General features: G+C 34.2%; 5 protein-coding genes, 1 long non-coding RNA gene, 1 other non-coding gene and 1 pseudogene across 13 annotated transcripts; 1 reads left to right on the top strand and 7 right to left on the bottom strand.

Annotated features, from left to right (window-relative positions):
• Nucleotides 1-522: 522 nt before the first annotated feature.
• Nucleotides 523-2,541, bottom strand: LOC104786759 (tropinone reductase homolog At2g29330-like). Of its 2 annotated transcripts, none has more exons than XM_010512206.3 (5): nt 2,287-2,541; nt 1,985-2,192; nt 1,662-1,878; nt 953-1,059; nt 523-861 (listed from the first exon to the last, which is right to left on the bottom strand). In XM_010512206.3, the coding sequence occupies exons 1-5, from the start codon at nt 2,349-2,351 to the stop codon at nt 670-672; spliced, it is 789 nt and encodes a 262-aa protein (XP_010510508.2). In that variant the 5' UTR covers nt 2,352-2,541; the 3' UTR covers nt 523-669. The 2 variants fall into 2 exon arrangements, with proteins under 2 accessions (XP_010510508.2, XP_019101438.2); XM_019245893.2 differs by having other exon boundaries at nt 1,985-2,193; nt 2,283-2,372.
• Nucleotides 2,542-4,971: 2,430 nt separating this feature from the next.
• LOC104786758 (tropinone reductase homolog At2g29320) lies at nt 4,972-6,610 on the bottom strand. The gene is made up of 5 exons (XM_010512205.3): nt 6,232-6,610; nt 5,926-6,133; nt 5,619-5,838; nt 5,392-5,498; nt 4,972-5,286 (listed from the first exon to the last, which is right to left on the bottom strand). The coding sequence occupies exons 1-5, from the start codon at nt 6,294-6,296 to the stop codon at nt 5,095-5,097; spliced, it is 792 nt and encodes a 263-aa protein (XP_010510507.2). The 5' UTR covers nt 6,297-6,610; the 3' UTR covers nt 4,972-5,094.
• Nucleotides 6,611-6,974: 364 nt separating this feature from the next.
• LOC104786757 (tropinone reductase homolog At2g29340) lies at nt 6,975-8,397 on the bottom strand. The gene is made up of 5 exons (XM_010512204.2): nt 8,186-8,397; nt 7,885-8,092; nt 7,586-7,802; nt 7,386-7,492; nt 6,975-7,291 (listed from the first exon to the last, which is right to left on the bottom strand). The coding sequence occupies exons 1-5, from the start codon at nt 8,248-8,250 to the stop codon at nt 7,100-7,102; spliced, it is 789 nt and encodes a 262-aa protein (XP_010510506.2). The 5' UTR covers nt 8,251-8,397; the 3' UTR covers nt 6,975-7,099.
• Nucleotides 8,398-11,355: 2,958 nt separating this feature from the next.
• Nucleotides 11,356-13,301, bottom strand: LOC104786756 (tropinone reductase homolog At2g29310). 2 transcript variants are annotated; one of them, XM_010512203.3, is made up of 5 exons: nt 12,528-13,301; nt 12,247-12,454; nt 11,920-12,136; nt 11,720-11,826; nt 11,356-11,627 (listed from the first exon to the last, which is right to left on the bottom strand). In XM_010512203.3, the coding sequence occupies exons 1-5, from the start codon at nt 12,590-12,592 to the stop codon at nt 11,433-11,435; spliced, it is 792 nt and encodes a 263-aa protein (XP_010510505.1). In that variant the 5' UTR covers nt 12,593-13,301; the 3' UTR covers nt 11,356-11,432. The 2 variants fall into 2 exon arrangements, with proteins under 2 accessions (XP_010510505.1, XP_087306173.1); XM_087450047.1 differs by having other exon boundaries at nt 12,247-12,443; nt 12,528-12,760.
• Nucleotides 12,982-13,784, bottom strand: LOC104786755 (tropinone reductase homolog At2g29320 pseudogene; annotated as a pseudogene). Its single transcript, XR_015598061.1, has 3 exons — nt 13,583-13,784; nt 13,393-13,499; nt 12,982-13,301 (listed from the first exon to the last, which is right to left on the bottom strand). The product of XR_015598061.1 is annotated as a tropinone reductase homolog At2g29320 pseudogene (transcript).
• Nucleotides 13,785-19,706: 5,922 nt separating this feature from the next.
• On the bottom strand, nt 19,707-21,086 carry LOC104786753 (tropinone reductase homolog At2g29150-like). 3 transcript variants are annotated; one of them, XM_087450048.1, is made up of 5 exons: nt 20,953-21,086; nt 20,648-20,855; nt 20,326-20,545; nt 20,140-20,243; nt 19,707-19,976 (listed from the first exon to the last, which is right to left on the bottom strand). In XM_087450048.1, the coding sequence occupies exons 1-5, from the start codon at nt 21,015-21,017 to the stop codon at nt 19,785-19,787; spliced, it is 789 nt and encodes a 262-aa protein (XP_087306174.1). In that variant the 5' UTR covers nt 21,018-21,086; the 3' UTR covers nt 19,707-19,784. The 3 variants fall into 3 exon arrangements, with proteins under 3 accessions (XP_087306174.1, XP_010510503.1, XP_019101446.2); XM_010512201.3 differs by lacking the exon at nt 20,140-20,243 and having other exon boundaries at nt 20,953-21,084; XM_019245901.2 differs by lacking the exon at nt 20,140-20,243 and having other exon boundaries at nt 20,960-21,065.
• A 132-nt stretch (nt 21,087-21,218) lies between these two features.
• LOC104769910 (uncharacterized) lies at nt 21,219-23,042 on the top strand. 2 transcript variants are annotated; one of them, XR_015556919.1, is made up of 3 exons: nt 21,229-21,483; nt 21,852-22,567; nt 22,664-23,042. It is a non-coding gene; the product is annotated as an uncharacterized LOC104769910 (transcript). The 2 variants fall into 2 exon arrangements; XR_015556918.1 differs by having other exon boundaries at nt 21,219-21,483; nt 21,852-23,042.
• A 1,030-nt stretch (nt 23,043-24,072) lies between these two features.
• Nucleotides 24,073-25,824, bottom strand: LOC104786750 (uncharacterized). The gene is made up of 5 exons (XR_002038035.2): nt 25,603-25,824; nt 25,230-25,343; nt 24,933-25,017; nt 24,702-24,811; nt 24,073-24,571 (listed from the first exon to the last, which is right to left on the bottom strand). It is a non-coding gene; the product is annotated as an uncharacterized LOC104786750 (long non-coding RNA).
• Between the last annotated feature and the right edge of the window lie 965 nt (nt 25,825-26,789).

Genomic DNA, 26,789 nt, shown 5'->3' on the forward strand with positions numbered 1-26,789 from the left:
AAAAAACAAAACGATTGTTCAAAAAGTCGACATTATAAATAAATCAACCTTGATTAAAATAAGTCTAAAACATTGATATATATATATATATATATTATAAATTGTATAATCTTGAATTATTTATTTTTAAATAAATTTAAACTAAATAATATCAACAAAAATATTTAAATTCTTTTTCTTTAATCAAAATTTTAAGATCAAAAATTTATTCATGTAATCATTATTTAAAATACAATAAGTAATTTTCGTTATAATTTTAAATTATTAAATAATTAATTCCGAATTTAACAATTTTTAATTTATTTTTAAAGTTGATTTATTTTTAAATATAAGTTAAGTTTTTATTGTTTTATTTAATTGTTAAAATTATTTAATAATAAGGTTATTTCCGTCCATTTTCATTTTAAAATGTGTAGTTTTCAAATAAATATAAGATTAAGTGTAATTTTCAAATTTCTTTTCAAATTTAGTATAGTTTTCAAATTGTCCTGTGGATCTTAGAGTAGATTTTCAAATTACTAATTAATAATAACATTAGATTTCATTAAGTTTTTTAAAATCCGACGAATTAACATTGTTTTACTTGGATAAATATGATACATGAGAATATATATATCGTTGGATGTTCTTCACGAGACCAACCCAAAAAACAAGACTCGGCTCAATTGCTTAAGCCAGTGGCTGATAGGAGAAGCCACTAACTGTAAGACCTCCATCAACACAAATGGTCTGACCAGTAATATATGAAGCAGCAGGAAGACACAGAAAAGCTACAAGTGATGCAACTTCGCTTGGTTCTCCAGCACGACCAAGTGGAGTTCTACTGGACAAACTCTCGTTAAAACCGGCGTCTTCGAGAAACTGATTGTTCAAAAGATTGTAAGAAACAAGCGATGATGTTATTTGTAAAAGACCAAAAAATGAAAAAAAAAAATGAGAGGGAGTGAATTACGGATTTAGTCAGTGCAGTTTTGATAAAATTAGGAGCAACAGCGTTGGCTCTTATGCCGTCTTTTGCCCATTCACAAGCCAAATTTCTTGCTAGTTGATTCAAAGCTCCTGTACACATATACACACAAGAAAAATATAAATACTACGACGAGACATCTTTTAGGAATCCCAAAGAAAATTATAACTAATGTTGAAATACAAAGATTTTCTAGAAATGGATAAAGGTCAAACAACTAGTCTTGTTTGTGTGAATATCCTCCTTATATATGTTATTGAATATGAACGAAAACCCTATATATTGATAGTTCGATCATATATTTCTGACACGAAAAGTGTTTTGTTTTAATTTACTATGTTAAAAACTTCATATCTCAACTACAATGAAACCTATATATAAACTATTATGAGTTGGTATATATATAGGAAATACATTAGTCAATCCAATCATCCCAAATATTATGAGTTGTAAGATCATGAATTTTGCATGGCTTACTAAAACATTAGCTTCTTTTGTTTTTATCAAATATTAAACGTAGTTAACAACTCTCCTATTTAGATTTACAAAAATCAAAGGTAAAAATTTCTCCTATTCAGATTTATAAAGTTCGTATATACATAATGAAACTTATATAAATCTACGATATTATTTCGTCTAGTAAAATGGACAATCTCTCTACTGATTAGTCAGTTTAGCAAATAACCCTGGTTACCTTTCGTTAGACCATAAATGGATGAAGCATCAAATGATACAATCCCTGCTATAGAGGAAATAAAGATGATGCTTCCATAGCCTGAAGCCTTTAGCAATGGATGTGAAAGCTGGCTAAGATGATACGCAGATTCCAAGTTTGTAGACATATGGAATGAGAAGTCGTCTGCCTCATATTCTACTGTTGCCTTTGTGCGTATTGTACCAACGTTGTTCACCTATATGTTAAACAGATAAAAGTAAGAAAAAAAAAACTTACGATATATGTCATTTCTTACTAGCCGAAAAAAATATGCGTAGTTTCTTAAGTTAAGATTAACATACAAGAATGTTCAGCTTGCCATCGAATATCGTTGTGACAGTTTGCATAAGTGTTTCTCTCTCGCCACGAACGGATGCATCACAGGCCGAACCACTCACTAGAAACCCCTTCTTCTCCCATTCGGATAAACTTTGATTGAGAAGAGTTTTGGATATGTCACATACATGGATTTTGGCCCCCAAACCGGCTAGTTCCTCTACTATTGCATGACTAAAACAATCCAAACCAAAACTTAGCGACGACATCTTAAATAAATCTAAAAGAATGGGCAAAATTATGATATAGAGAGAGAAGAAAGACGAACCCGATTCCACTGGCTCCACCAGTTACAAGGGCAGTCATACCTTGAAGACTCCATCTTTTATCCATTTTAGGTTTGCATGTGACTTGCAAATACCAAAGATGCTACATAACATATGTATATATATAGTCATAAATTCATAATATATAAAATATTAACGAAAAATGTGGGTCATTTCTAGTAAAATCTTAAAAGATATTTAAAGTATATATATATATATGTATATCTGTGTATATATATTATAATATCTAGAACATTATTTTTTTATAATATGTCCTATATCTTTTGTGAACCTACCCTTATTCCATGGTCGGTACACTAAATTCAACAATCTCGAAAAACTTATTTACTGATCTTACAAATCATCATATAATTTTTTTTTTTTGTGTTGTGTCATTACTTGCATGGTTTCCAATCACTGTCCAGAAAACCATTCTAATATTGTTATAGCTCAAATACGTTTAACTGTAAAATTTTCTCGAGACATTTGATTAAAAAGGTAATTACACTTTGCTGATATAATTAATCAAATCAATTATTTTATATCATTTTTATGTAGTTAAACATATAGACATTTTTGTTTGTAATATAGATTTTTTTTAATCGAGTCGGAATATCACTATGTTTAGATGGATATACAAAATAAGACATCAGTTCCGGAATGTTGTAGCATGAGTTCCGTTCCAAAATATCAACATCTATTAGATATGTAAAATATCTGTAAAAGCTAAATAACCTGAAAATCTTATATAATAAGAGAAGGTTTTTTTCTAACTTTGTTTAACAATGTGATATTTGGCACTACACTTTTGTGATACGTATCATTTTCATTAATTTTAAATTTTAAATTTTATTTTTTTATTTGACGTTATTTTATTTGTATCTGGTGTATAGATTGTTAAAAAAAATTGTTGTATAATTTGCTTTTTGATTTTTTCCAGCATTGTAACAAAAATAAATTTTTTCCATTTTAAAGTTTTAACATCTAATATATTTCATAATGAAATCATACACCATAGAACCTTTATAAAAATACTGATCAACCCAACTAAAAAATAGAAACAAATTGAAACTAAATAAAAATAGAAAATGGTTTCATACTTTTACAGTAAAAACTGAAACCAAATTAATTTATGATAGACTAATTAAAAAATATATAATATTTTCTAATATATGTATATAAATCACATTGTATTAATCATATATAATGTATTAATGACACAACTCAACTTTGTAATTAATAGTATCCTATAAGTTACAGTTTGACTGTCTTTAAAAATATTTTGAATTTAACACACATTTCTTTTCAAGAATTTTTATAAAAAATGGTTAAAATTATAGTATAAGGTTTTTATTTTGTGATATCGTTTTAATAAATTATTTTAAAATTGACTTATCATATATATAATTATTTTATGTTATATTACTTTTAGATGATGCCAATAAAATTAATATATAGGACAAAATAAAATTATCTATCAAAATAATTAAGTAAGATCTTATACTTACCAGTCTAGACTACTTATCAGTTTTTTATTTTCCAAAAAAAAAAAACATATTTAATTGACTTTGCTATAACTTATTACTATAGTAAGTTAGTATCATACTGTTTAAATAATTTTGACAATATATTGTAATCAAAAATATTTCTTAATATGTACTTAATTTAACTTTCCTCTTTTTCCATCATCCTTCTGTGAAACACTATATAACATATATAAATTATAAAATTGTAGTTGAATCGTATTATTATGAATATTAATTTAAGACATATATTAACAATTACATGTGTATGTTTCATATATAATTGATGAATAACTATTTTATTTTATATTTGAAGTTAATAATACATATATAAACTATGCATCGCGTGAATTACTAGTACTAAATATGTTTTGCTAGTTTTCAAATATTTCTTTAAAATAAACGTTACAAAATGGGCTGTTCCTTGATAGTATTTTCTTTGGTCAAATGCATTTCTATAATTCTATTACTCATTATTTAGTAGGACCCAAAACCGATAGAGAGGTGCGCATAGATGGGAAAATAAATTAACATGTAATCTGTAATCGTGCCTTGATCTTAAATTATTTGCTGCTGGGAAAGAATCAAGAAATCACGAGATAGAACACGACAAAGCCGTTCTCGTCGTGAGAGTTTAAGACAAACAAAAAACGCGACAAAGACGGAACAACAACAACAACAAAAAAATAAGTAAATATAATCATGTTGTATTACAGTTAACATGTAAAATCAGAGACATAGACGTAACAACAACAAAATAGAATAATCATGTTATTAACTTATGTTACAATCATTCAAATTCAGTGACAGAGACGAACCAACAGCAAAGAAAAAAGTACACTGTAATCATGTTGTGTTGTGTTACAATTAACATTCTTAAAATCAGTGACATAGACGGTAATATATAATCTCTCAATGTTATTAACATTCTCATCAAGTTATGTTGCTTTGGGCCGTTGATGAGAGTATCAATGTTCCTAACAAAGCACCAATCTCACTTTCTGGAACTTTCAAATCACATAACAGAATTAAAAACTACCAAAGCCAGTAAACCACGAACAATAAATGCCAAATAGACCTGTGCTGAAACATATAGCATTTTGATTTTGAAAGATATTACCGCAAAGTTGTGGGTGCCGCGGGTGTAATTGAATCTTCTATCGATAATGGAATTGTGAATTCATTTATATTTTCATACATAAACTCATAGAGAGATAATTTTTATTAGAGATATAGAGAACGTTGTGTGTTGAAGGAAATTACAAACCAAACACGACAAGGCCATTTTCAAGCCTGTGGTTTATAGGAGAAACCGTTAACCGTGAGGCCTCCATCAACACAAATAGTTTGACCTGTGATATATGAAGCCGCAGGTAGACACAAGAAGACCACTAGTGATGCAACTTCATTCGGCTCTCCAACACGGCCAAGTGGAGTTCTACTCAACAATGCCTCCTTGAAACTGACGTCCTCAAGAAACTTTTATAAACAAAAAATTAGGAAAATATATATTAGAGGAATTGAGGTTGTTAAATTCACAACAACAACAAAAAAAGTAAGAGTTTTATATTATTTATTTATTACAGATTGAGACTGAGCAGTCTTGATAGCATTAGGTGCAACAGCATTAGCTCTTATGCCGTCTTTTGCCCATTCACATGCCAAATTTCTAGCTAGCTGATTCAGAGCTCCTGTAAAAGAAATTAACAAAACATTTTTTTTTGTTAAAGTAAAAGAAAAAAATACTACTCCTTGTTGATTTTGCAATGAATTGCCTCTAGTAGTAACTTAGCTAGGTTAACTTAAGTTACCTTTTGTTAGACCATAAATGGATCCAGCGTCGAAAGATATAACCCCTGCAACAGAGGAAAGGAAGATGATGCTTCCATAGCCTGAAGCCTCCTTCAAGAGAGGATGTGAAAGTTGGCAAAAATGGTAAGCAGCTTCCAAGTTTGTTGAGATATGGAAAGTCCAATCATCTGCCACATATTCTGTTGTTGGCTTTCCCCTGAGTACGCCCACGTTATTAACCTATGTTGTACAAAACAAATTCTCTCATATATAAATTTTAGTTATAGAGTATGCGTAGTTGTTTCTATATAATGATCATTTACTTACAAGAATGTTGAGTTTGCCATCGAACACGGATGAGACGGTTTGCATCAGCTTTTCTCTCTCTGGACGAGAAGTTACATCACAAACTGAACCACTCACTTGAAACCCTTTCTTTTCCCATTCGCTTAAACTTTGATTGAGCAGAGTTTCGGATATATCGCACACATGGATTCTAGCTCCAAAACCAGCCAACTCTTCTACTATGGCATACCTAAACATAACATTCCACAAACTTTAATTCCTTCAAATAGTGACCATTTAGAAGCAGAACAATGGGGTAAAAGAGGTGATATAGAAAGATAGACAAACCCAATTCCGCTGGCTGCACCGGTCACAAGAGCAGTCATACCTTGAAGACTCCATCTTTTATCCATTTTTCTTGCTTGTTACTAGAAATGATAATAATATATATACAATGAATGTGGATCAGATCAGAATTATTGAGTTAGTTTGTATGTGTGGTTCAGAAATTATGTAGTAGTCAAAGAGAACATGGCTAGAATATCTAAGTTAGTGGTCCTGACCAAAAATGAAATTTTTTAGATATTATTCATTTGATGTATTCGCTTAAGCTATAGTGTGTTCCAAAAGTCTTAATATATCGATAACTTCTAATATGATTTTGACTTCTTCACAATTATATATTTCGTAAAACAGAGAATATGAGAAATAACTTTTAAGCTTTTGCATTCAGTTTTGGATGACTACAATGATTGTTTGTGCAATTGAGCCTAAGAGACGCCATCTCCCCTCTGAGTCATCATTGCATATTTGCATAGGGATTGTAAAGCAAGGTGTGTTGTCACATGATTCTGTATTTGGATGAGTGTTGAAGTTGAAGACCATTTCTCATTTGAGTCCAAGTTTTACTCTGCTTTTTGCCTGCTCTGTTTCTGCAAAAGGGCTTATTCTTTTTTAATCGGAAACATCTTTTTGCTAGGTTTCTTGTTCATCCCGTTTTACGAATACTCAAATCTTAACAATTGTATAATATTAGGAAAGGGTATGCGTAGTTTCTTTAAATAAAGATGCATCGAACATCGTTGAAGCGATTTGCATAAGTTTTTCTCTCTTGTGGAAAGAATCCACATAGAATTTTATTGAGCAGAGTTTTTGACAGGTTACAAGGCCAATAGGGAGTTTAGGATATTAAGACAAGAACATAACATGACCATTCTCAAACCTGCTGCTGATAAGAGAAGCCATTAACACTGAAACCTCCATCAACACAAATGGTTTGACCAGTTATATAAGAAGCTGCAGGTAGACACAAGAACACCACTGTTGATGCAACTTCATTCGGCTCTCCTAAGCGACCAAGTGGAATTCTACTCAACAATGCCTCCTTGACACTGACGTCCTCAAGATACTTTAAGAATACACAATGCACAAATTATTAGAGAAACTGAGGTTGTTGTTATATTCACACAAAAACATGTAAAAAGTTGTCTTTGATTTATTACAGATTGACACATAGGAGTCGTGATAGCATTTGGCGCAACAGCATTGGCTCTTATGCCGTCTTTTGCCCATTCACATGCCAAATTTTTAGCTAGCTGAATCAAAGCTCCTATAAAAAAAACAACAGCAACAAAAAAAACACCCCTTCTTGGTTAGTCAGTCTTGCAATGAACTGCCTCTAGTACAAACCACGCATGGTTACCTTTAGTTAAACTATAAATGGATGCACCATCAAGTGATACAATCCCTGCAACAGAGGAAACAAAGACGATGCTTCCATTGCCTGAAGCCTTTAAGAGAGGATGTGAAAGCTGACTAAAATGGAAAGCAGCTTCCAAATTTATTGACATGTGGAAAGAGAAATCTTCTTCCACATATTCTGTTGTTAGCTTCCCACGAAGTACACCAACATTATTAACCTATAACATATATGCTTAGGCGTTTGCGTTAGACTTCTATTTATTAAGGAGTACTACTATACTATAAGTTAATTTCACTTACAAGAATGTTGAGTTTGCCATCGAACAGCGAGGAGATGGTTTGCATCAGCTTTTCTCTCTCGGGACGAGAGCTTACATCACAAACTGATCCACTCACTTGAAACCCTTTCTTTTCCCATTCGCTTAAACTTTGAGTAAGCAGAGTTTCAGATATGTCACATACATGGATTCTAGCTCCAAAACTAGCTAACTCATCCACTATGGCATACCTAAACACTCTTGAACCATCAGGAAGCTAAACAGCAAACAGAACAATAGATTGAAAAGTTGATGTAGAGATAAAACAGAGAAGAAAGACGAACCCGATTCCGCTGGCTCCACCGGTGACAAGAGCAGTCATACTTTGAAGACTCCATCTTTTATCCATCTTTCTTGTATCTTACTTGAATTGAAGTGACCAGAAATACCACAGATATTACCTATGTATACAATGATGAATGTTGATCAATAAGTGTGTGGTGCTAATTTAAAATAGGAAAATTGCAATCTGTACCCATCAAAGACTTGATAATTCGTTGGACCGTATGGTCACTGGAACGTCACTATCACCAGCTTTTTGACATTTCTACCCTTTCTAACTTTTCTCTCCTCTTCTTTTCTTTCTTTTATTTTATTTTATTTCTCCAACACCAGATATTAACAATGTCAAAATAAAATTAAAATCGAATGATTAAAAATTATGGGAAACAAAAGTTTACTAGAAATCTAAAAACGGTGAGTTGTGTGGATCACTTGTGATGGTGGTGGTTTACCCGACAAAAAGAGATGATGAAGATGAAGATAATTGTACCGACTAAAGTTTCCGGCAAAGAGATGGTTGAGTTTTAGCAACGGAAATGATTGTTAAAGTTGATAGTTCTGATGGTGATAGTGATGATTCTATCGATGGAGAAGATGATTTTTTTTTTTTGGTGGAAAAAAATGAAATATAACTTAGTATGTTACAAATAAACTTAAACACATTATTAATCGTTTACCTTTCTAACATTTTTTATAATTTGTTATTATAATTTTATCGTGTTAAACATATAAAATAAACATGTATAAATAATTCTCTCATACATATAACCTTGTTTTTAATTATTTATGGGTTAACATTATATAAGTTATATGTTAATATAAATGTAACCCATATATCAACTATTTTAGGGTGTTAATACAATATTATCCTGATATTTAATATGTTAGCATGTTATCATTCTAAATAACATGTTACTATAATTGTTATCATGTTAATTATGTAAGAGAAATACTAGTTCTTTTTAATTTAAATTAATATATACATATTTTTAATAATAGAAAACTTTGATTCATAATTTTATATCGATAAGTATACATTTAATACATAATGTATAAAGTTATCATGATATTAAACTATTTAGCTTGCTAACATTCTTCATAATTTGGTGGTGAAGATGATTTTTTTTTTTTTTGGTGGTGATTCATCTTCATAATTTGGTGGTGATTCATTTTCATATCAAATTATTTAGCTTGCTAACATTCTTCATAGTTCGGTGATATCAAACTATTTAGCTTGCTAACATTCTTCATATTTCGATGATGATTTTATCGGTGGTGAAGATGAACTTTTTCTTTTGGTGGTAAAAAATGAAATATAATTTAGTATGTCACAAATAAATTTAATACATTATTAATCGTTTACATTTCTAATATTCTTCATAATTCGTTATTATAATATTTTCTCGTATTAAAAATATAAAATAAACATGTATAAATGATTTCCCTCATACATATAATGACTTTGTTTTTAATTATTTATGGGGTAATATTATATAAGTTATATGTTAATATAAATGTAATCCATATATCAACTATTTTACCGTGTTAATACAAATATTATCCCGATTTTTAATATGTTAGCACATTATCATTCTAGATAACATGTTACTATAATTGTTATCATGTTAATTATGTAAGAGAAAAACTACTTCTTTTTTATTTAAATTAATATATACATATTTTTAATAATAGAAAACTTTGATTCATAATTTTATATTGATAAGTATGCATTTAATACATAATGTGTAAAGTTATCATGATATCAAAATATTTAGCTTGCTAAATAAGTAATCAGACACTAAAATCATAAAATATTTTATGCTGTTGTCTGATGAACTGTGACGTTGAACAGTGTCACTGAACGGTTTATGAATAATGTTACCGGATGAACAGTGTCACTGCCAATGGCATTTTGGTAGTTAATATAAAAATAGAGGGATAAATATGGTTAGAAAAAGGAGGGAGAAGAGAGAGAACTAATAAACAAATAAGAAAGGTTAGAAATTTAATTTTTCATTCTACTAAGGGTACAGATTAATATAGCCCATTAAAATATCTAAGCTAGTGGTCCAAAAAGACAACTGAAACTACAAGTCAGACTCGTGCACCAATAAGTGTGTGGCGGCTAAATTAAAATATGTAAGCTAGTTGTTGATTTAAGTTTAATTTTTTTTCTACTTATTTGTTTTGACTCAATTATTTTATATTGATTTATTAATGAAATTGATATTTTGAATGGTTGATTTAAGTTTAATTTTTATCGAATTATTTTTTTTTTATCGATTTATTTTAAAATTCTCGACTTTTTTTTTGTTTGATTATTTTTTTACATAGTTGACTTTTGATGATGTTGACTTATTTGTTATGTTTGTTGACTTATATTTTTTCTCGTCAATTTGTTTGGTCTTAATAGACTTATTTCATTTTACGTTGATTTATTAATATGTTTGATTTTTTGAACTATCGACTTATATTTTATTCCTGCTGATTTATGTTTTGTTGGCTTCTTTTTATATTAATTGATTTGTTACATAGTCGATTTTTTTGAACTGTTGATTTATTTTCTAAAAGCTCACAATATTTGATTATATATATATATTTTTAAAAACTATTATTATCTGAAATTTTACTAAACATAAATCCAAAAAAAATAATAATTCTAATTAATTTTATTTTATTTTTATATAATAATTTTTTGAAATTATATTACTAAATAAGACCAGATATTTTAATTATTATTTAAGGGCATATTTTATTTATTTTATCTTAATTTTAGTCTTTTAGTTATTGATTAATATTATATATAATATATTAATTCATCATTTTCTAAAAAAATTAACAAAATTTTGAATATCTATTTTATGCAATGCTTTTAGAAATAATTTTGTCAAATGAATTAATTTTGTTATATTGAATTTATTTTTATTTTTTAATTAAAGACAAAATAGTCATTTTGTGCAATATATAAGGTACATTTCAAAGATTTTAAAAAATTAGTATACATTTCAAATTTCCTTCTAAAATTAATAAGGTATGTATTCAAATTTTTTCTATAAAATAACTAAAATGGAACTGTTACCTTCACACTTTTGATGTGGCAAATAAAATGATGGATATGTTTAGTTGTCATGGTTTGCTCTTTGATATAGATTAGTCACTCAAAAGAATCAACTGCTTAACATAGTGTATTTTTGTTAATTGGTGAAAATTGTGCTGTATAAAGTAAATAGACAAAACGTGAAAAGCTCATTATAAAGCTTGTGGCTGATAAGAGAAGCCATTAACAGTGAACCCTCCATCAACACAAATGGTTTGACCAGTAATATAAGAAGCTGCAGGAAGACACAAGAACACCACTAGTGATGCAACTTCGTTCGGCTCTCCAGCACGGCCAAGTGGAGTTCTACTGAACAATCCCTCCTTGAAACTTGCGTCCTCAAGATACTTTTAAGAATAAACAAATGAGAAATTATTAGAGTAATTGAGGTTGTTATATTCACACAAAAATATTTTAAAAGTAGTCTTTGATTTATTACAGATTGAGACATAGGAGTATTGATGATATTAGGAGCAACAGCATTGGCTCTTATGCCATCTTTTGCCCATTCACATGCCAAATTTTTAGCTAGCTGAACCAAAGCACCTATAAAAGAAATGAACAACAACCAATAAAAACCCGTCTTGGTTAGTCAATCTTGCAATGAACTGCCTCTAGTACAAACCGTCTTGGTTATACCTTTCGTTAGACTATAAATGGATCCACATGAAACTGATACAATCCCTGTAGCCGAGGAAATAAAGACGATGCTTCCATTTCCGGAAGCCTTTAAGAGAGGATGTGAGAGCTGGCTAAAATGGAAAGCAGCTTCCAAATTTGTTGAGATGTGGAAAGAGAAATCTTCTTCCACATATTCTGTTGTTGGCTTCCCACGAATTACACCCACGTTATTAACCTATATATTTTGAACATAAATGCTTAAGCGTTTGCATTAGGTTTCTGTTTAGGAGTACTCATTGAGCAACTAGGCTTAGGTGTTTATGTGTATTAAGATCGTTTACTTACTAGAATGTTGAGTTTTCCATCGAACAGTGAGGAGACGGTTTGCATAAGATTTTCTCTCTCGGGACAAGAGGTTACATCACAGACCGAGCCACTGACTTGAAACCCTTTCTTTTTCCATTCACTTAAACTTTGATTAAGCTTGGCCTCAGATATGTCACATACATGGATTCTAGCTCCAAAACCAGCTAACTCATCTACTATGGCATACCTAAACACTCTTGACCCATGAGAAAGCTAAATAGCAAACAGAACAATGGATAGAAAAGATAAGAAAGACTAACCCAATTCCGCTGGCTCCACCGGTCACAAGAGCATTCATACTTTCAAGACTCCATCTTTGATCCATCTTTCTTGTATCTTACCTGAATTAAAGTGACCAGAAATGCCACAGATTTTATTTATATATACAATGATGAATGTGGATCAAATAAGTGTGTGGTGGAAATATTATGTAGCCATAAGAGAACATGACTAAAATATCTAAGTTAGTGGTCCCTTGCAAAAATGACTTTTCAAAAATCTTTCAACCAATACTTACTTAATATTTCCTTTTCAATAGCTTCACTCATAAAACACAACTGAAAATCTAAGTCAGACTCGTATGTGAACCAAATACCGTAAACGTTTCCACGTCTTTATATAAAATTACAAAAAAAAAACTGATGGATGGTTAGTTGTCATGGTTTACTCTTTGATATAGATTAGTGACTCAAAACAGTAACTTAACATAGTGTGTTTGTTTGTGGAAATTGTGCTGTATAAAGTAAAATCTCTACAAGGGACACAAACTCATAAACTCTCGTAGCGTGAGAGTTGTTATTAGAGAGAAAATTTAAACAGGTCAAAACGTGAAAATGTCTTTGTCAAGCTTGAGGCTGATAGGAGAAGCCATTAACAGTGAGACCTCCATCAACGCAAATGGTTTGACCAGTAATATAAGAAGCTTCAGGTAGACACAAGAAGACCACTAATGATGCAACTTCCTTCGGCTCTCCAGCGCGACCAAGTGGAGTTCTACTGAACAATCCCTCCTTGAAATTGATGTCATCAAGATACTTCAAGAAACAAAACTGAAATATGATTAGAAGAACTGAGGCTGTTACATTAACAAAAAAAATAATGTATAAGTCGTCTTTTATATATTACTGGTTGAGCGGAAGGAGTTTTGATAATATTAGGAGCAACAGCATTGGCTCTTATGCCATCTTTCGCCCATTCACATGCCAAATTTCTTGCTAGCTGATTCAGAGCTCCTGTAAAATACTAGAGGAAAAAAAAAAAAAAAAGAGACTCCTAGTTGATTATTTAATAGCAATCTAGTAGTTACTGTTCTTACCTTTTGTTAGACTATACATTGATCCACAGTCAATGTATACAAGTCCTACAACAGAGGAAATGAAGATGATGCTACCATAGCCTGAAGCCTTCAAGAGAGGATGTGAAATTTGGCAAAAATGGTAAGCAGCTTCCAAGTTTGTTGAGATATGGAAATTATAGAGATAACTACATAATATATCTTGTTGTAATCTATCTAATATTTAGGCTTATCATATATTCCTGATACTTAGGATCTCCATTGTATAAATACCTCTGTTCATCTTCGATAAGAGACAATTTAATTCTTCCATTCATAACATGGTATCAGAGCCTAAAAACGATCTTTGATCTAAATTTTTCGTTTCTGGTTCTTTCTTGCTTCCGCTTCTCTACATAATTTTTTTTTTTTTTTTTTTTACTTCTATCATGTCTACTACTTCTCCTATGTCTATGACTACCTCTACTTCTACTTCTTCGACTACTATGGACCAATCTTCCTCGGAGACTCCATACACTCTGCATCCATCTGACAATCCAGGTTCCCTAATCACCCCGGTCTTACTTCGTGGTGATAATTATTCTGAATGGGCCACCGAGCTTTGGAATTCTCTTCAAGCTAAGCAGAAGATAGGGTTTATTGATGGTTCGATCCCCAAACCAACCTCTAACCCCGACCTTGCTCGATGGATCTCTACTAATTCTATGATTGTGGGTTGGATACGTACTGCTATTAATCCACAAGTTCGTTCTACTGTTTCTCATGTTCCCAAAGCTTTCAAACTCTGGGAATCTCTCAAACGTCGGTTCTCTGTCAAAAACGGTGTTCGAAAACATCTTTTGGAGGACGACATTACCAACTGCAAACAGAACGGTCAGTCTATTCTTGAGTTCTATGGCCGTCTATCCAAACTCTGGGAAGAGTTACAGACTTTTACCTCTACTACTCCCTGCACCTGCGCTGCTGCTCCTGAACTTGACAAGGAACGTGAAGACAGACGGGTTCACAAATTTATCTTTGGACTTGATGAATCTCGCTTCAGCACTATTAGGTCTCAGATCATTGATGAAGATCCATTGCCGGACTTGAATAGTGTTTATTCTCGCGTGATTCGTGCGGAACAACATCTCAACAACATGCGTGCTTCTGAAGTCAAGCAAGATGCTGTCGGCTTCTCCGTCAAAACAGAGTTTGCTCCTCACTCTGTTTCTCCTGATGTTGCTGCTATTACCACTCGCAGTCGTGATCCTAATCGTTCCTGTAGTCACTGCAAACGTACGGGTCATGAAGCTTCAGAGTGCTTTCTTCTCCATGGTTACCCTGATTGGTTCTTTGAACAACAACGTTCTTCCTCTGGTCGTGGTGGTCGCGGTGGTCGCGGTGGCGGTCGTTCATCCTTCTCTGGTGGTCGAGGTCGTGGTCGTGTGAATGCAGCATCAGCTACTGTCAGCAATACACTCTCTTCTGTTCCGACTGATCAAATCTCTGCTCTCATTACGTTGCTTCAAAACCAGCAGAGTCAACTGTCTACGGAGAAATTGTCTGGTAAAACCGCTCTCACTGATGTCATTATAGACACTGGTGCTTCGCATCACATGACAGGCGATTTGTCTTTGTTGCGTAATACTCTTGATATACTACCTTCTGCGGTTACTTTTCCAGATGGCACTGCCTCTCGTGCTACGAAAATAGGCACTTTGCAACTGAATGGGGACTATTACTTGTCCAATGTTTTATATGTTCCCGACTTCACTTGTACTTTGATTTCGGTGTCTCGTCTTCTTAAACAGACCGGTTGCATTGCTATTTTCACTGATACTCTATGTGTTTTACAGGACCGTTTTACGAGGACCCTGATTGGTGCCGGTGAAGAGCGAGAGGGAGTCTACTATTTCAAGGGTGTCAAGGTTGCACATGTTCATCAAGCTGGCAAGGGCAACATCTCTCCTTCGGTTTTATGGCATCGTCGTCTTGGCCATCCTTCATACAAAGTTCTTTCTCAATTACCGGTTTTAGATAGTTTGAAAGTTGATTTTGGTGATAAACATTCATGTGATATTTGTTTCCGTGCTAAACAAACACGGACTGTTTTTCATGAAAGTATTAATAAAGCTTCGACTCCTTTTGGTTTGATACACTGCAATGTTTGGGGACCCTATCGCACTCTTTCTTCTTGTGGAGCTGCTTATTTCTTAACTATTGTTGATGACTACTCAAGAGCTGTCTGGATCTATCTTATGTTAGCTAAGTCTGAAGTCAAAAATTTGATACATAATTTTTGTGCCATGAGTGACAAACAGTTTGGCTGCCCTGTCAAAGCTGTCCGTACGGACAATGGGACTGAGTTTATGGCTCTCTCTTCCTTCTTTCGTCAACATGGCATTGAACATCAGACATCATGCGTCGATACACCACAGCAGAACGGCCGAGTGGAACGTAAACACCGTCACATTCTAAACGTTGCTCGTGCCCTTCTCTTTCAAGCTCAGCTTCCTGTTCGGTTCTGGGGTGAGAGTGTGTTGACTGCGGCTCATCTAATTAATCGTACCCCTACTCCTCTGCTTCACGGGAAGACACCGTATGACATACTGTATGGAACTTCTCCTTCTTATGACTCACTTCGCACGTTTGGCTGTCTGTGTTACTCTCACCGACGTCCGCGTGACAAGGACAAGTTTAGTGATCGCAGTAGGAAATGCATATTCGTGGGCTATCCTTATGGTAAGAAAGCTTGGCGGCTCTACGACATTGAGAGACGAGAATTCTTTACAAGTCGTGATGTTATTTTTCTTGAAGAACAGTTTCCCGGTCTCTCCGATTCTGTTCATGAACCGTCTCTAATGACTCCTCCGTCCTGTGTCATTGATGACTGGTCTCCTACATTACCTTCCTCTACTCCGTTGTTGACACCGGTTCCGACTCTGCAATCTATATCAGACTCTGTTCCACCGCGTCCTTCGTCTCCTACTTCCCCTGTTCCTGATACTATTACTTCATCTCCGGCTTCTCCTACTACTGATCAGGCTATTACTCCAGTTGATTCTCCACATCTCTCTCCTAGGCCGGCTGATTCACCAATAGTCGAGTCTCCGGTTGTGTCTTCTGATACATCTGATCCTACATCACCTGGTCTTCCTGAGCTACTCGGTTGTGGTCATCGGGTGCGACAACCCTCTGTTCTACTTAAGGACTATGTTGTCAAGACTTCACATGTGCACGCTTCCCCCTCTCTCACTTCATTGTCGTCTAATCCTGGTTCTCCTCATTCGGTTCCAGGTAACACACCTTATCCCATTGTTAATTATCTATCGCAAGCTAATTTTTCCACTGGTCACAAGGCTTTCATGGCTGCGATTACTTCTGCTGTTGAACCTACGAGTTTTAAACAAGCCATTTTGGACGATGTTTGGAATGATTCTATGAAGGATGAGTATTCTTCTCTTACTATGCAACACACGTGGGATGAGACTACTCTTCCTCCAGGCAAAACAGCGATTGGTAGTAAATGGGTTTATAAGATCAAACATCATGCCAATGGTACGATTGCTCGCTACAAATCACGCTTGGTGGCTCTTGGGAATCGTCAACGTGAAGGTGTTGATTACAAGGATACATTTGCTCCAGTTGTTAAGCCTACTACTGTGCGAGTTCTACTTGAGATTGCGGCTGCCAAACGATGGGAGGTACACCAAATGGATGTGCAGAATGCATTTTTGCATGGTGACTTACATGAGGAGGTGTACATGAAGTTCCCTCCTGGCTTTGAAAATCCGGATCCTACTAAGGTGTGTCGGCTGCATAAGGCCATCTACGGGCTTAAGCAAGCGCCTCGATGTTGGTTTGCTAAGTTAAGTACTGCATTGAAGTCTTATGGTTTTAAGCAGAGTCGGCCTGATTACTCTCATTTTTCTTACATTAAAGGGAAGGTTTGTCTACATATCTTGGTATATGTTGATGATTTTGTTATTTCTGGCAATGATCTCTCCACTATACAGAAGTTTAAGAACTACCTCAGTCAGTGTTTTCACATGAAAGACTTAGGGAAACTCAAGTACTTTCTTGGTATTGAGGTGGCTCGAAATACAGAAGGCATTTTTATTTCTCAACGTAAATATGCCTTAGATATCATTGCTGAGACTGGTCTTCTTGGTTCCAAACATGTGCCTACTCCTATGGAGGTTAATCATACGCTTCTCCGCAATGATAGTCCGTTCTATGACAATCCTGCGGCTTATCGACGTTTGGTGGGACGCCTTATTTACTTGACCTTCACAAGACCGGAGCTGTGTTATGCTGTTCACATTCTGTCCCAGTTTATGAAAGCACCTCGTCAAGATCATTAGGATGCTGCTATTCGTACGGTCCACTACCTTAAGGGTTCTCCGGGTCATGGAATTCTTCTTCGTTCTGATTCTGATCTGCGACTCACCGCCTATTGTGATGCTGATTGGAATGGTTGTGCTTTGTCTCGTCGCTCTGTTAGTGCCTACATTGTTCTTCTTGGTCCTTCTCCAATTTCATGGAAGACAAAGAAACAGGATACTGTGTCTCAGTCTTCTGCTGAATCGGAATATCGTGTTATGGCGTACACGTTGAAGGAACTTAAGTGGCTTAAGCAGTTGTTGTCTACGTTTGGTGTCGGTCATCCTCAACCTATGCGGATGTTTTGTGACAGTCAGTCTGCCTTGTATATTGCTGCTAACCCTGTTTTTCATGAGCGGACTAAACATGTTGAGTCAGATTGTCATTTCGTCCGTGATGCGGTTCAAGACAAGCTTATCACTACAGATCATATCACTACTAAGGAGCAGCCTGCAGACATTCTTACAAAAGCTCTACCTGCTCCAACATTTGAATATTTGCTGTCCAAGTTGGAGATTCAAGATCTTTCCCCTCCAACTTGAGGGGGGGTATAGAGATAACTACATAATATATCTTGTTGTAATCTATCTAATATTTAGGCTTATCATATATTCCTGATACTTAGGATCTCCATTGTATAAATACCTCTGTTCATCTATCAATAAGAGACAACTTAATTCTTCCATTCATAACAGAAATTGAAATCCTCTTTCATTCTGTTGTTGGCTTTGCGCGGAGGTCGCCAACATTATTAACCTATGTTGAACAAAAAAAACATTATCATTTAAAAAATTTCTTCAAGCGAATATGCTTAGCTGTTTGTATATCAAGATCATTTACTAACAAGAATGTTGAGTTTGCCATCAAACTGCGAGGAGATGGTTTGCATCAGCTTTTCTCTCTCAGGACGAGATGTTACATCACATATTGAACCACTCACTTGAAACCCTTTCTTTTCCCATTCGCTTAAACTTTGATTGAGCTTAGCTTCAGATATGTCACATACATGGATTCTAGCTCCAAAACCAGCTAATTCCTCCACTATGGCATACCTAAACAATACACAAACTTCTATTCCTTGAAATCTTGACTATTTAGGATGTTATAATAGAAGCATATAACAGAGAGTAGTAGAGATGATAAAGAGACAAGAAAGACGAACCCGATTCCGCTAGCTGCACCGGTTACAACTTACAAGAGCTGTCATACCTTGAAGACTCCATCTTTTATCCATTTTCCTTGTATCTTACTAGAAGTGACCAAAAATGCCACAAAGTATAAGTATACTGTGAGTGTGGATCAGATAAGTGTCAATTATATTATTGAGTATTTTTGTACGTGTGGTTGATAAATTATTGTTGGAGAAAGATATTTTAAAATATCGATCTTTTTGTTTTGTTTTTGCATGAATCATCTTTAATATATTTTTGTCTAACACCTACATAATTTAAGTGTCCCAAGCAAAAATCGCTTTTTATATAGTCAACATCTTCAATAGAGAAACCATCTGTCAGTTGAGTCATCATTTTGCATAGGGATCGTAAAGCATAATACTGTTATATCACATGATTATGTCTTTGGGCTTGATCGAGTAAGTTGATGAGTGTCGAAGCCCATCTTTCTTAATTTGACTCGAAGTTGTGCTCTTCTTTTACTCTATGTTATGAATATTTACGCAGAGCAGAGAGAGGAACTTGGTCCCAAAAAGTATATACAGCATTAACGCTAAACCTACAAATCCAAATCATCTATTTTGTTGACATTCAACTTGAAGATTTGCTAATTGATCAAAGTTTCAAATCATTATTGTATAATGAATCTTTTTAAGTTTCAAATCAAACAAAAACAAACAGTCTACGGTTTAGTGCTGAGGCTTGTAAGAAAAGCCGTTAATAGTGAAACCTCCATCAACAGAAATGGTTTGACCTGTTATATAAGAAGCTGCAGGAAGACATAGAAATGCCACAAGTGATGAGACTTCATTTGCTTCCCCAACACGTCCCATCGGTGTCGTACTCTCCACTGCGTTTTTAAACTCCTCATCACTGAGGATCTGAGAATTTTTTTCAATTAAGATTACGAAGTATATATAATCTTTGGCTTAAGTTAAAGATTCACATGTTAAGATTCACATGTAATAATTTTATTATTTTATCTTATTTTTGTAGTATCAAGGAGATTTTTGTTTTTATAAATTTCTAATTTAATAGCCTTACATCGGTAACTAAAGGAGTTGCTATGACCCATGGACACACAGAGTTAACCCTTATATTGTCACTTGACTCACATGCTAAGTTTCTTCCTAGTTGATTCAAAGCTACTAAAACAAGCATTTATATATACACATATGTTAGTTAATTAAGTCGACCATTCGCTGTCTGAATATATACATACATATATACCTTTACTTGCTCCATAGATGCATGAACCGGTATCAGTATGCACAATTCCAGAAACAGAGGATATGAACACGATACTCCCTAAACTCGAAGCTTTTAATAATGGATGAGCGAGCTGTGAAAGATGAAAAGCTGACTCGAGATTTGTAGCCATTACAAACGAGTATTCTTCTGCTGTAAACTCTGTAGCCGGCTTGACTATAAACGTTGCCGCATTGTTTACCTACATATGTATAGATATTAGATAGATAGATACAACAAAAACACTATGTTTGGTTCTTGTACATCCCAAGTCCAAGAAGGAAGCTTATATATGTATACTTACAAAGATGTTGAGTTTTCCTTGGAAGAGAGAGGAAACGGTTTCCATGAGTTTCTCTCGTTGCTCACGAGAAGAAACGTCGCAGACAGAAGCGGTGACCTGAAACCCTTTTGCTTGCCATTTACGTAAGCTTTCTTGAAGTTGAGTTTCGTCTCTTGCACATGTGTGGACTCTTGCTCCCAACATAGATAGTTCCTCCACCACAGCTTCCCTGTTCATGATCTCACAGGCAAACGTACGTAGTTAGTACTTTGATAGTTGAATATCAAAACACAATAAAAGAGCATATATATAAGATGTGGACTGACCCGATACCTTTAGTGCCACCGGTTACAAGAGCAGTCATACCTTGAAGACTCCATCTTCTATCCATTTTTTTTGTATCTTACTTGAAGTGACCAGAAATGCCCACTGATTTTATGTTGCAATGAATTTGGATCAGATAAGTGTGAAATTAAGATGTTTTTATGTGTGGTGTGGAAATATTATGTAGTCGTATGAGAGAACAATGACTAAAATATGTAAGATAGTGGTCCTGACCAATACTTACTCCCTTAGACCTTGTTTATCGGGTGTTCAACCCCTGATTTTTAGTTTTTTTATGCCAAAAAATAAAGCAAAACAAAAGAAAAAAATCTAAGGGGAGTTGTTATATAGTATCCCCATATCTGTTGTAAGAGACGCTACGTGTCAGCGTGCTACTGGACGAAAGTTTTTGTTAAGAAACAAAAAAAACTTCTCGTGTTTCTCTCTCTTTCTTTCGCCTCTGCAATCGGAAGAGATTTTTCTCTCAAATCGGAACCAATCGATAAATCTCCTTCAGCAATCTCTTTCTCGTGGTATGAGTCTCTTTTTGATTGTAAGAATTCTTGTTTATTGAGGATTTAGAAATTAGGGTTCTTTGATTTTTGAAAATTAGGGATGTTTGAATAATCAGTGTCTGTTTGTGTTTTTAGGCATAATTGTAATTAGGATTAACAAAATTAGCCATGATTGATTGCTTTGTGTCTGTTTTTGCGATAAACATGTTAGCAAGCTTCTTGTAATCATTGGACTAGCCACTAAACTAAACCACTAGAGAAGAATATTGACGAAGTTGCTTTCTTAGTCGTATTGTTCTTGTAATCATGGTTTTGAGGTTCTTGCGTATCGTTTTCTCCAATTGTGGTGATGTGTTGTTGAGAAGCTTTTTCCGGGTGCGATTCAGCTTGCTCAGGGAGTTAGGTTGGCTATGGCTGTTTTAGCTAGGATTTATCGCGATATTGGTGTCTTGAAAGTGCATCTCGCTGGTAGTAGGGAAAAAGAGACCGTGGTGGTGAAAGTCTCCGCTTCAGTTTGTGAAGGTTTGGGCTTTAGAGAGAATCATGGAGTTTCAACCACCAGTGCAGCCAAGTCAGTTAGAGCCCTTTGAACCACGTATAGCACGGTGACACCAACATACTGATCATGCTGGCGGTCAGGATGTGTCCTTGAAGATATTAGAGCGGTTGTGAACTCGGCCAAAGAAAGCTTTGAGTTTTGACTATAGTCCCTGTGAATAACTTCAAATTCCAAAGGTTTAAGTGGAAAATGATCGTTTGATTCGTGTAATAAGACCTGAGAGACCACTGTAGGCTTTGGTCGGTGTTTGAGGTTCGCAAAACTGGTTGAGTGTTTTTTTCCATATATTAAAAGGTAGGGTTCAATTAATAGATTTATCATCTCCCCTGCCTCTAAAATCATCATGAAGCTTAGAAGGAGAAGGGCTTCGGAAGTGGTGAGTGTTCCTAAACCACGTTATTAAAGTGATTGATTATGTTCTTCGTAATACCTCCAAGTGGTCTATGGTTCCGAGGAGAGCTTGTTGCCTGAATGCTTATACATTATCTTTCGGAGGGCAAAAGATTTTGGGGGTGGAGTATTCTCGCTTGCTGCTACCATCATGTGTGATCTCATTCATAAAGATCCCACTTGTTTCAATGCTTTAGATTCAGCTAGTATAACGTCTTGTTCTTGTTTGTTTTTGGATTAATAATGCAGCTCGGCTACTAACAGGTTGATCACATCAAAGGATCATGCATTGGTCATCTCGATGCTGATGGGGTGTACACTGACATTGTTAACACTTTCTTGAAACGATATAGGGTGATGCCGACAGTGGAGTCGACAGGCTATGGCAGAAGAAGAAAGTTGAAGCCAAACAACAGTAAGACCAACAAGCTTTGTTTTCTAGTTTCTAGGTTTCTTTTTGAATCTAGATGTGAACCTTTGTCTTCATCACAATCTTCATCACAATCTATTTCTCTTCATCAAAATCTTCTCTTTTCACCTATGTAACATATCCATCAAAAGTTAAATCATGATTCATGATGACTCTTATTTAGTATTATCTACTACTATATCAAGTTTGAGTTTCATATTTACTATCTCTAGTTTAACAAGTTTGAGTTTCATATTTACTATCAAATTTCAAAAAACAATTTTTTCAAAAAATAAATGCTTACAAGATGATTTGGTTGAGAATATTTTGGCAAAATTTTTAGCTAATCAGTATTAAAATTAATCATTCTCTCCATTTATAAATTGCATTTCTGTTGTAATATGTATTAATGTTTTTATTATGTTTTGTATGTTTGAAAATTAATAAAAATGGAATATTTTCTAATTTTATAAAATCTTAAATGTTTACACATTTATACCACTTATATTCTATTTAAAATTTTTAAATTTTAAAAAACAATTTTTTCAAAAATAAGAGACCCAAAATAAGAACCTACCAATAAATAAGAAAATTTTATCTAAGAGATCATGGGTTCTTATATTCCAAACAGTACACAATTAATTCATAAAAAATTTAAGAACTCCCCTTACTCCAACCCACCTATAAACATGCTCTTAGTCCCTTTTCTTTTTCATTAGCGCCCTCACAAAAGAAAACTGAAACTAGAAGTCTTAAATACATGGAAAAACTTCGCTTACAACTTTTATTTATAATTAAAAAGGTTATTTATGAAAATACTTCTATTTTTAACACATGGATAGGCTTCGAAGTTAGTAAGATTTTTTTATTTTATTTTCTTGAATGGAGCAAAAGAAGTTTGAATGGAGATTTTTTATTGTGGCCTTTACAGACCTAAGAGCATGTTTATCGGTGGGTTGGAGTAAGGGGAGTTCTTAAATTTTTTATGAATTAATTGTGTACTGTTTCGAATATAAGAATTCATGATCTCTTAGATAAAATTTTCTCATTTATTGGTAGGTTCTTATTTTGGGTCTCTTATTTTTGAAAATATTGTTTTTTAAAATTTAAAAATTTTAAATATAATAGAAGTGGTATAAATGTGTAAACATTTAAGATTTTATAAAATTAGAAAATATTCCATTTTTATTAATTTTTAAACATACAAAACATAATAAAAACATTAATATATATTACAACAGAAATGCAATTTATAAATGGAAAGAATGATTAATTTTAATTCTGATTACCTCCAAATTTTTCCCAAATATTCTCAGCCAAATCATCTTGCAAGCATTTATTTTTTGAAAAAATTGTTTTTTGAGATTTGATAGTAAATATGAAACTCAAACTTGTTAAACTAGAGATAGTAAATATGAAACTCAAACTTGATATAGAAGTAGATTGACTAAGCCGTCTTGGTCCGATGATCTTTCTCTAACATTTTTGATGAAAACTCTGCGACTAAAGTTCCGAATGATCTTGTTATAGAAAGCTTTTGAAAGAGTCGTCTTCCAAATACCAGCCATACCGTAAAGCCCCAGGACTTGAACGCCAGAACTGGATTCAACATCAAACACATCCATCAAATCCTTGACACGTGATTCCAGCCAACAGTGTATTCTCCCACTGTCTCTGGTGTATTGCTCACTTCAGCTAAAACTCTCTTCACCACAAGCCCAATCATATCATCATCAACACAGTCTTCTCTGCCAAATTCCAAAAACACACCACATAACATCAAACAAACAGCAGCAATCACTATCATCCTAAATTCAATTCATCATCTATGAGTATGTCTAACATGATTATAAATGCAGATGAGATCATGTATCCTACCTCCAAACAAAACCAGAGAGATTCCCAACTAATTTCATAGCACCTCTCCATCTCTCAATCTTCTCCTCACCAAATCTATTCGAGTGTTTCACAAAATCCTTACGATCGCTCTGTTTGCGGACATGAGAAGGATCGACCTCGTAAAAAATTGGAATCATCGGACGTTTCAGAGAAGCTCTAAGATGACAGAGCGTAGCTAATGTATCAAGGCACCAGTGAGAATCAGCGTACCTAAGTGATCAAACAACGACGGAAGCAGCAGAGTCTTCCATGGCTGCGACGAGACTCGGAGCGATCTCATCACCTCGTTCCATACCTTCCATGGTAAAACAGATAAAGTTCACATCAACACAACACAACACCTATACACAACACAACACATAAAGTTCAAACTGGTACAACACAAAGTTCACATCAACACAACACAACACCTATACACAACACAACACACAATCTTTTTAAAACTCATGATCATAACCAAACTAAAGTTAAAACCGTGCAAATCCTGGAGGATATCGAGAAATTTACCTTCCGTATCTGCTAAAAAGACGTTCAAGATCCCTGGTACGAGTCCTAGATGATAAACGGCCAACATAGAGACGAGTGTTTCCATAGCGGTCATCATAGCGAGGCATTGTCAAGCTGCAAAATTTTCCCACCATAATTATATCAGACGCATATACATATGAACACAAATCATAAAAACAATGAATCCCGAAAGATTAACATATTCAGAAGCGATACAAGAAGAAAAATTCGAGAGGAAATAATGTAAATCCCTAATCAGATTACGCCGAAGAAACCTATTGAAGAAATCTAAAGAGGAAAGGAAGCACAAAACCAATTCAAATCCCAAAGTAAAGATCGAATTAAAATACATCGGAACCCAATTTTTTCATACCTGGAGACGGAGACGAAGAAGAAGAGTGTGAATCGAAGTAACCCTTACAATTTCGAAACAGAGGAAGTGAACCTTCTCCTTCGATTCCAAACACATTCAAATTTCATCTTTTCTCGTTTCGGGATTGTGATCGCCAGAGAAAGAGAGAGAGACGAAAGTAAATAAAAATCGAGCTTCCCAAAAAAAAAAATTTCTCTTGTGTATTTGTTTTCTGGCCAACACAAAAACGACACGTAGCATCTCTTAGAGCAAAGATGAGTATACGATATAACAACCTCCCTTAGCATTTTTCTTTTGTTTTGAATTATTTTTTTCCTCCAAAACAATATCAACCCCTTTAAGAGACTGCCGATAAACAAGGTCTAATACCCCAATGAAACGATAAACGTACTCAGGGCTGCTCCCTCTGAGAATCGAACCTGTGACCAAGATCATATTTTCGAACAGCATAACCAACTTAGCTAAGAACTAGTTTTGTTAACTTACACAAATCATTTCAATATATTATGTGGCCTAAAGTAGATGCTTTAGCTGCTTTAGAGGTGGGCCGGGCCTGAACGTACTCCAATATGGACTTACAATACATGATAGAGATAGAAGAAAATATCATAATATAATTATTGCAAAGAATAAAAAAAGAGTTAAATCTCTCTACAATATAAAATCTCAAAAACACCTTAAAGTAAGCGAATTCGCACTAATTTGTCTTTGTGACTGTTGCGGCCCAAAAGTACGGTTTACAGTACAAGGTAAGCGTCTTTTGTCATTTTTGAGTCGCGTCTTTTGTATATTTTTGGTTGTATCTTGAATCTTATTCAGGTATTTGGACGCTATGTTGGAGTTTGAAGGTTTTAGAACTTGTTCGTGTCAAAAACGGGAGTTCGAAGCAGAAACATATAGTTGGTGTTTGAAGACAAAAACGGACCGATCGGTCCAGCCAACTAACCAATTGATCTGTTCCCACAACGTTAAAGAAGCAAAATTCTAGAAGCTGCCGGATCAATCATTCCAGCAAACTGACCGATCGATCCGTTCCCACGACGTCATAGAAGCAAATTTCCGAAAGCTGCGGACTAATCCGTCCAACACATAGATCGAAAGATCTATCAATCCCAAACGTAACAAACTCTGTTGGACCGATCGGTCCATTTCCTCCACGGCTTATTTTGTTTTTCCTTAACTGCTTT

The sequence above is a fragment of the Camelina sativa genome, chromosome 5 (genome assembly GCF_030686135.1).
Source record: "Camelina sativa cultivar CO46 ecotype springtype chromosome 5, ASM3068613v1".
In the NCBI taxonomy this organism is placed as follows: Eukaryota; Viridiplantae; Streptophyta; class Magnoliopsida; order Brassicales; family Brassicaceae; genus Camelina; species Camelina sativa.

Bases quoted from the DNA above. Each gene is read 5' to 3' on its own strand.
- LOC104786759 (XM_010512206.3), bottom strand. From the start codon at position 2,351: ATGGATAAAAGATGGAGTCTTCAAGGTATGACTGCCCTTGTAACTGGT. The intron at 1,879-1,984 runs GTATGTTAATCT...TTTAACATATAG, and splicing joins ATGGCAAGCTGAACATTCTT to GTGAACAACGTTGGTACAAT. The intron at 862-952 runs GTAATTCACTCC...TTGAACAATCAG, and splicing joins AAACTGCACTGACTAAATCC to TTTCTCGAAGACGCCGGTTT.
- LOC104786758 (XM_010512205.3), bottom strand. From the start codon at position 6,296: ATGGATAAAAGATGGAGTCTTCAAGGTATGACTGCTCTTGTGACCGGT. The intron at 6,134-6,231 runs GTTTGTCTATCT...TGTTATGTTTAG, and splicing joins GGTGCAGCCAGCGGAATTGG to GTATGCCATAGTAGAAGAGT. The intron at 5,499-5,618 runs GTAACTTAAGTT...TTTCTTTTACAG, and splicing joins CATTTATGGTCTAACAAAAG to GAGCTCTGAATCAGCTAGCT.
- LOC104786757 (XM_010512204.2), bottom strand. From the start codon at position 8,250: ATGGATAAAAGATGGAGTCTTCAAAGTATGACTGCTCTTGTCACCGGT. The intron at 8,093-8,185 runs GTTCGTCTTTCT...AAGAGTGTTTAG, and splicing joins GGTGGAGCCAGCGGAATCGG to GTATGCCATAGTGGATGAGT. The intron at 7,803-7,884 runs GTAAGTGAAATT...TATATGTTATAG, and splicing joins ATGGCAAACTCAACATTCTT to GTTAATAATGTTGGTGTACT.
- LOC104786756 (XM_010512203.3), bottom strand. From the start codon at position 12,592: ATGGATCAAAGATGGAGTCTTGAAAGTATGAATGCTCTTGTGACCGGT. The intron at 12,455-12,527 runs GTTAGTCTTTCT...AAGAGTGTTTAG, and splicing joins GGTGGAGCCAGCGGAATTGG to GTATGCCATAGTAGATGAGT. The intron at 11,827-11,919 runs GTATAACCAAGA...TTTCTTTTATAG, and splicing joins CATTTATAGTCTAACGAAAG to GTGCTTTGGTTCAGCTAGCT.
- LOC104786753 (XM_087450048.1), bottom strand. From the start codon at position 21,017: ATGGATAGAAGATGGAGTCTTCAAGGTATGACTGCTCTTGTAACCGGT. The intron at 20,856-20,952 runs GTCAGTCCACAT...GATCATGAACAG, and splicing joins GGTGGCACTAAAGGTATCGG to GGAAGCTGTGGTGGAGGAAC. The intron at 20,546-20,647 runs GTAAGTATACAT...ATACATATGTAG, and splicing joins AAGGAAAACTCAACATCTTT to GTAAACAATGCGGCAACGTT.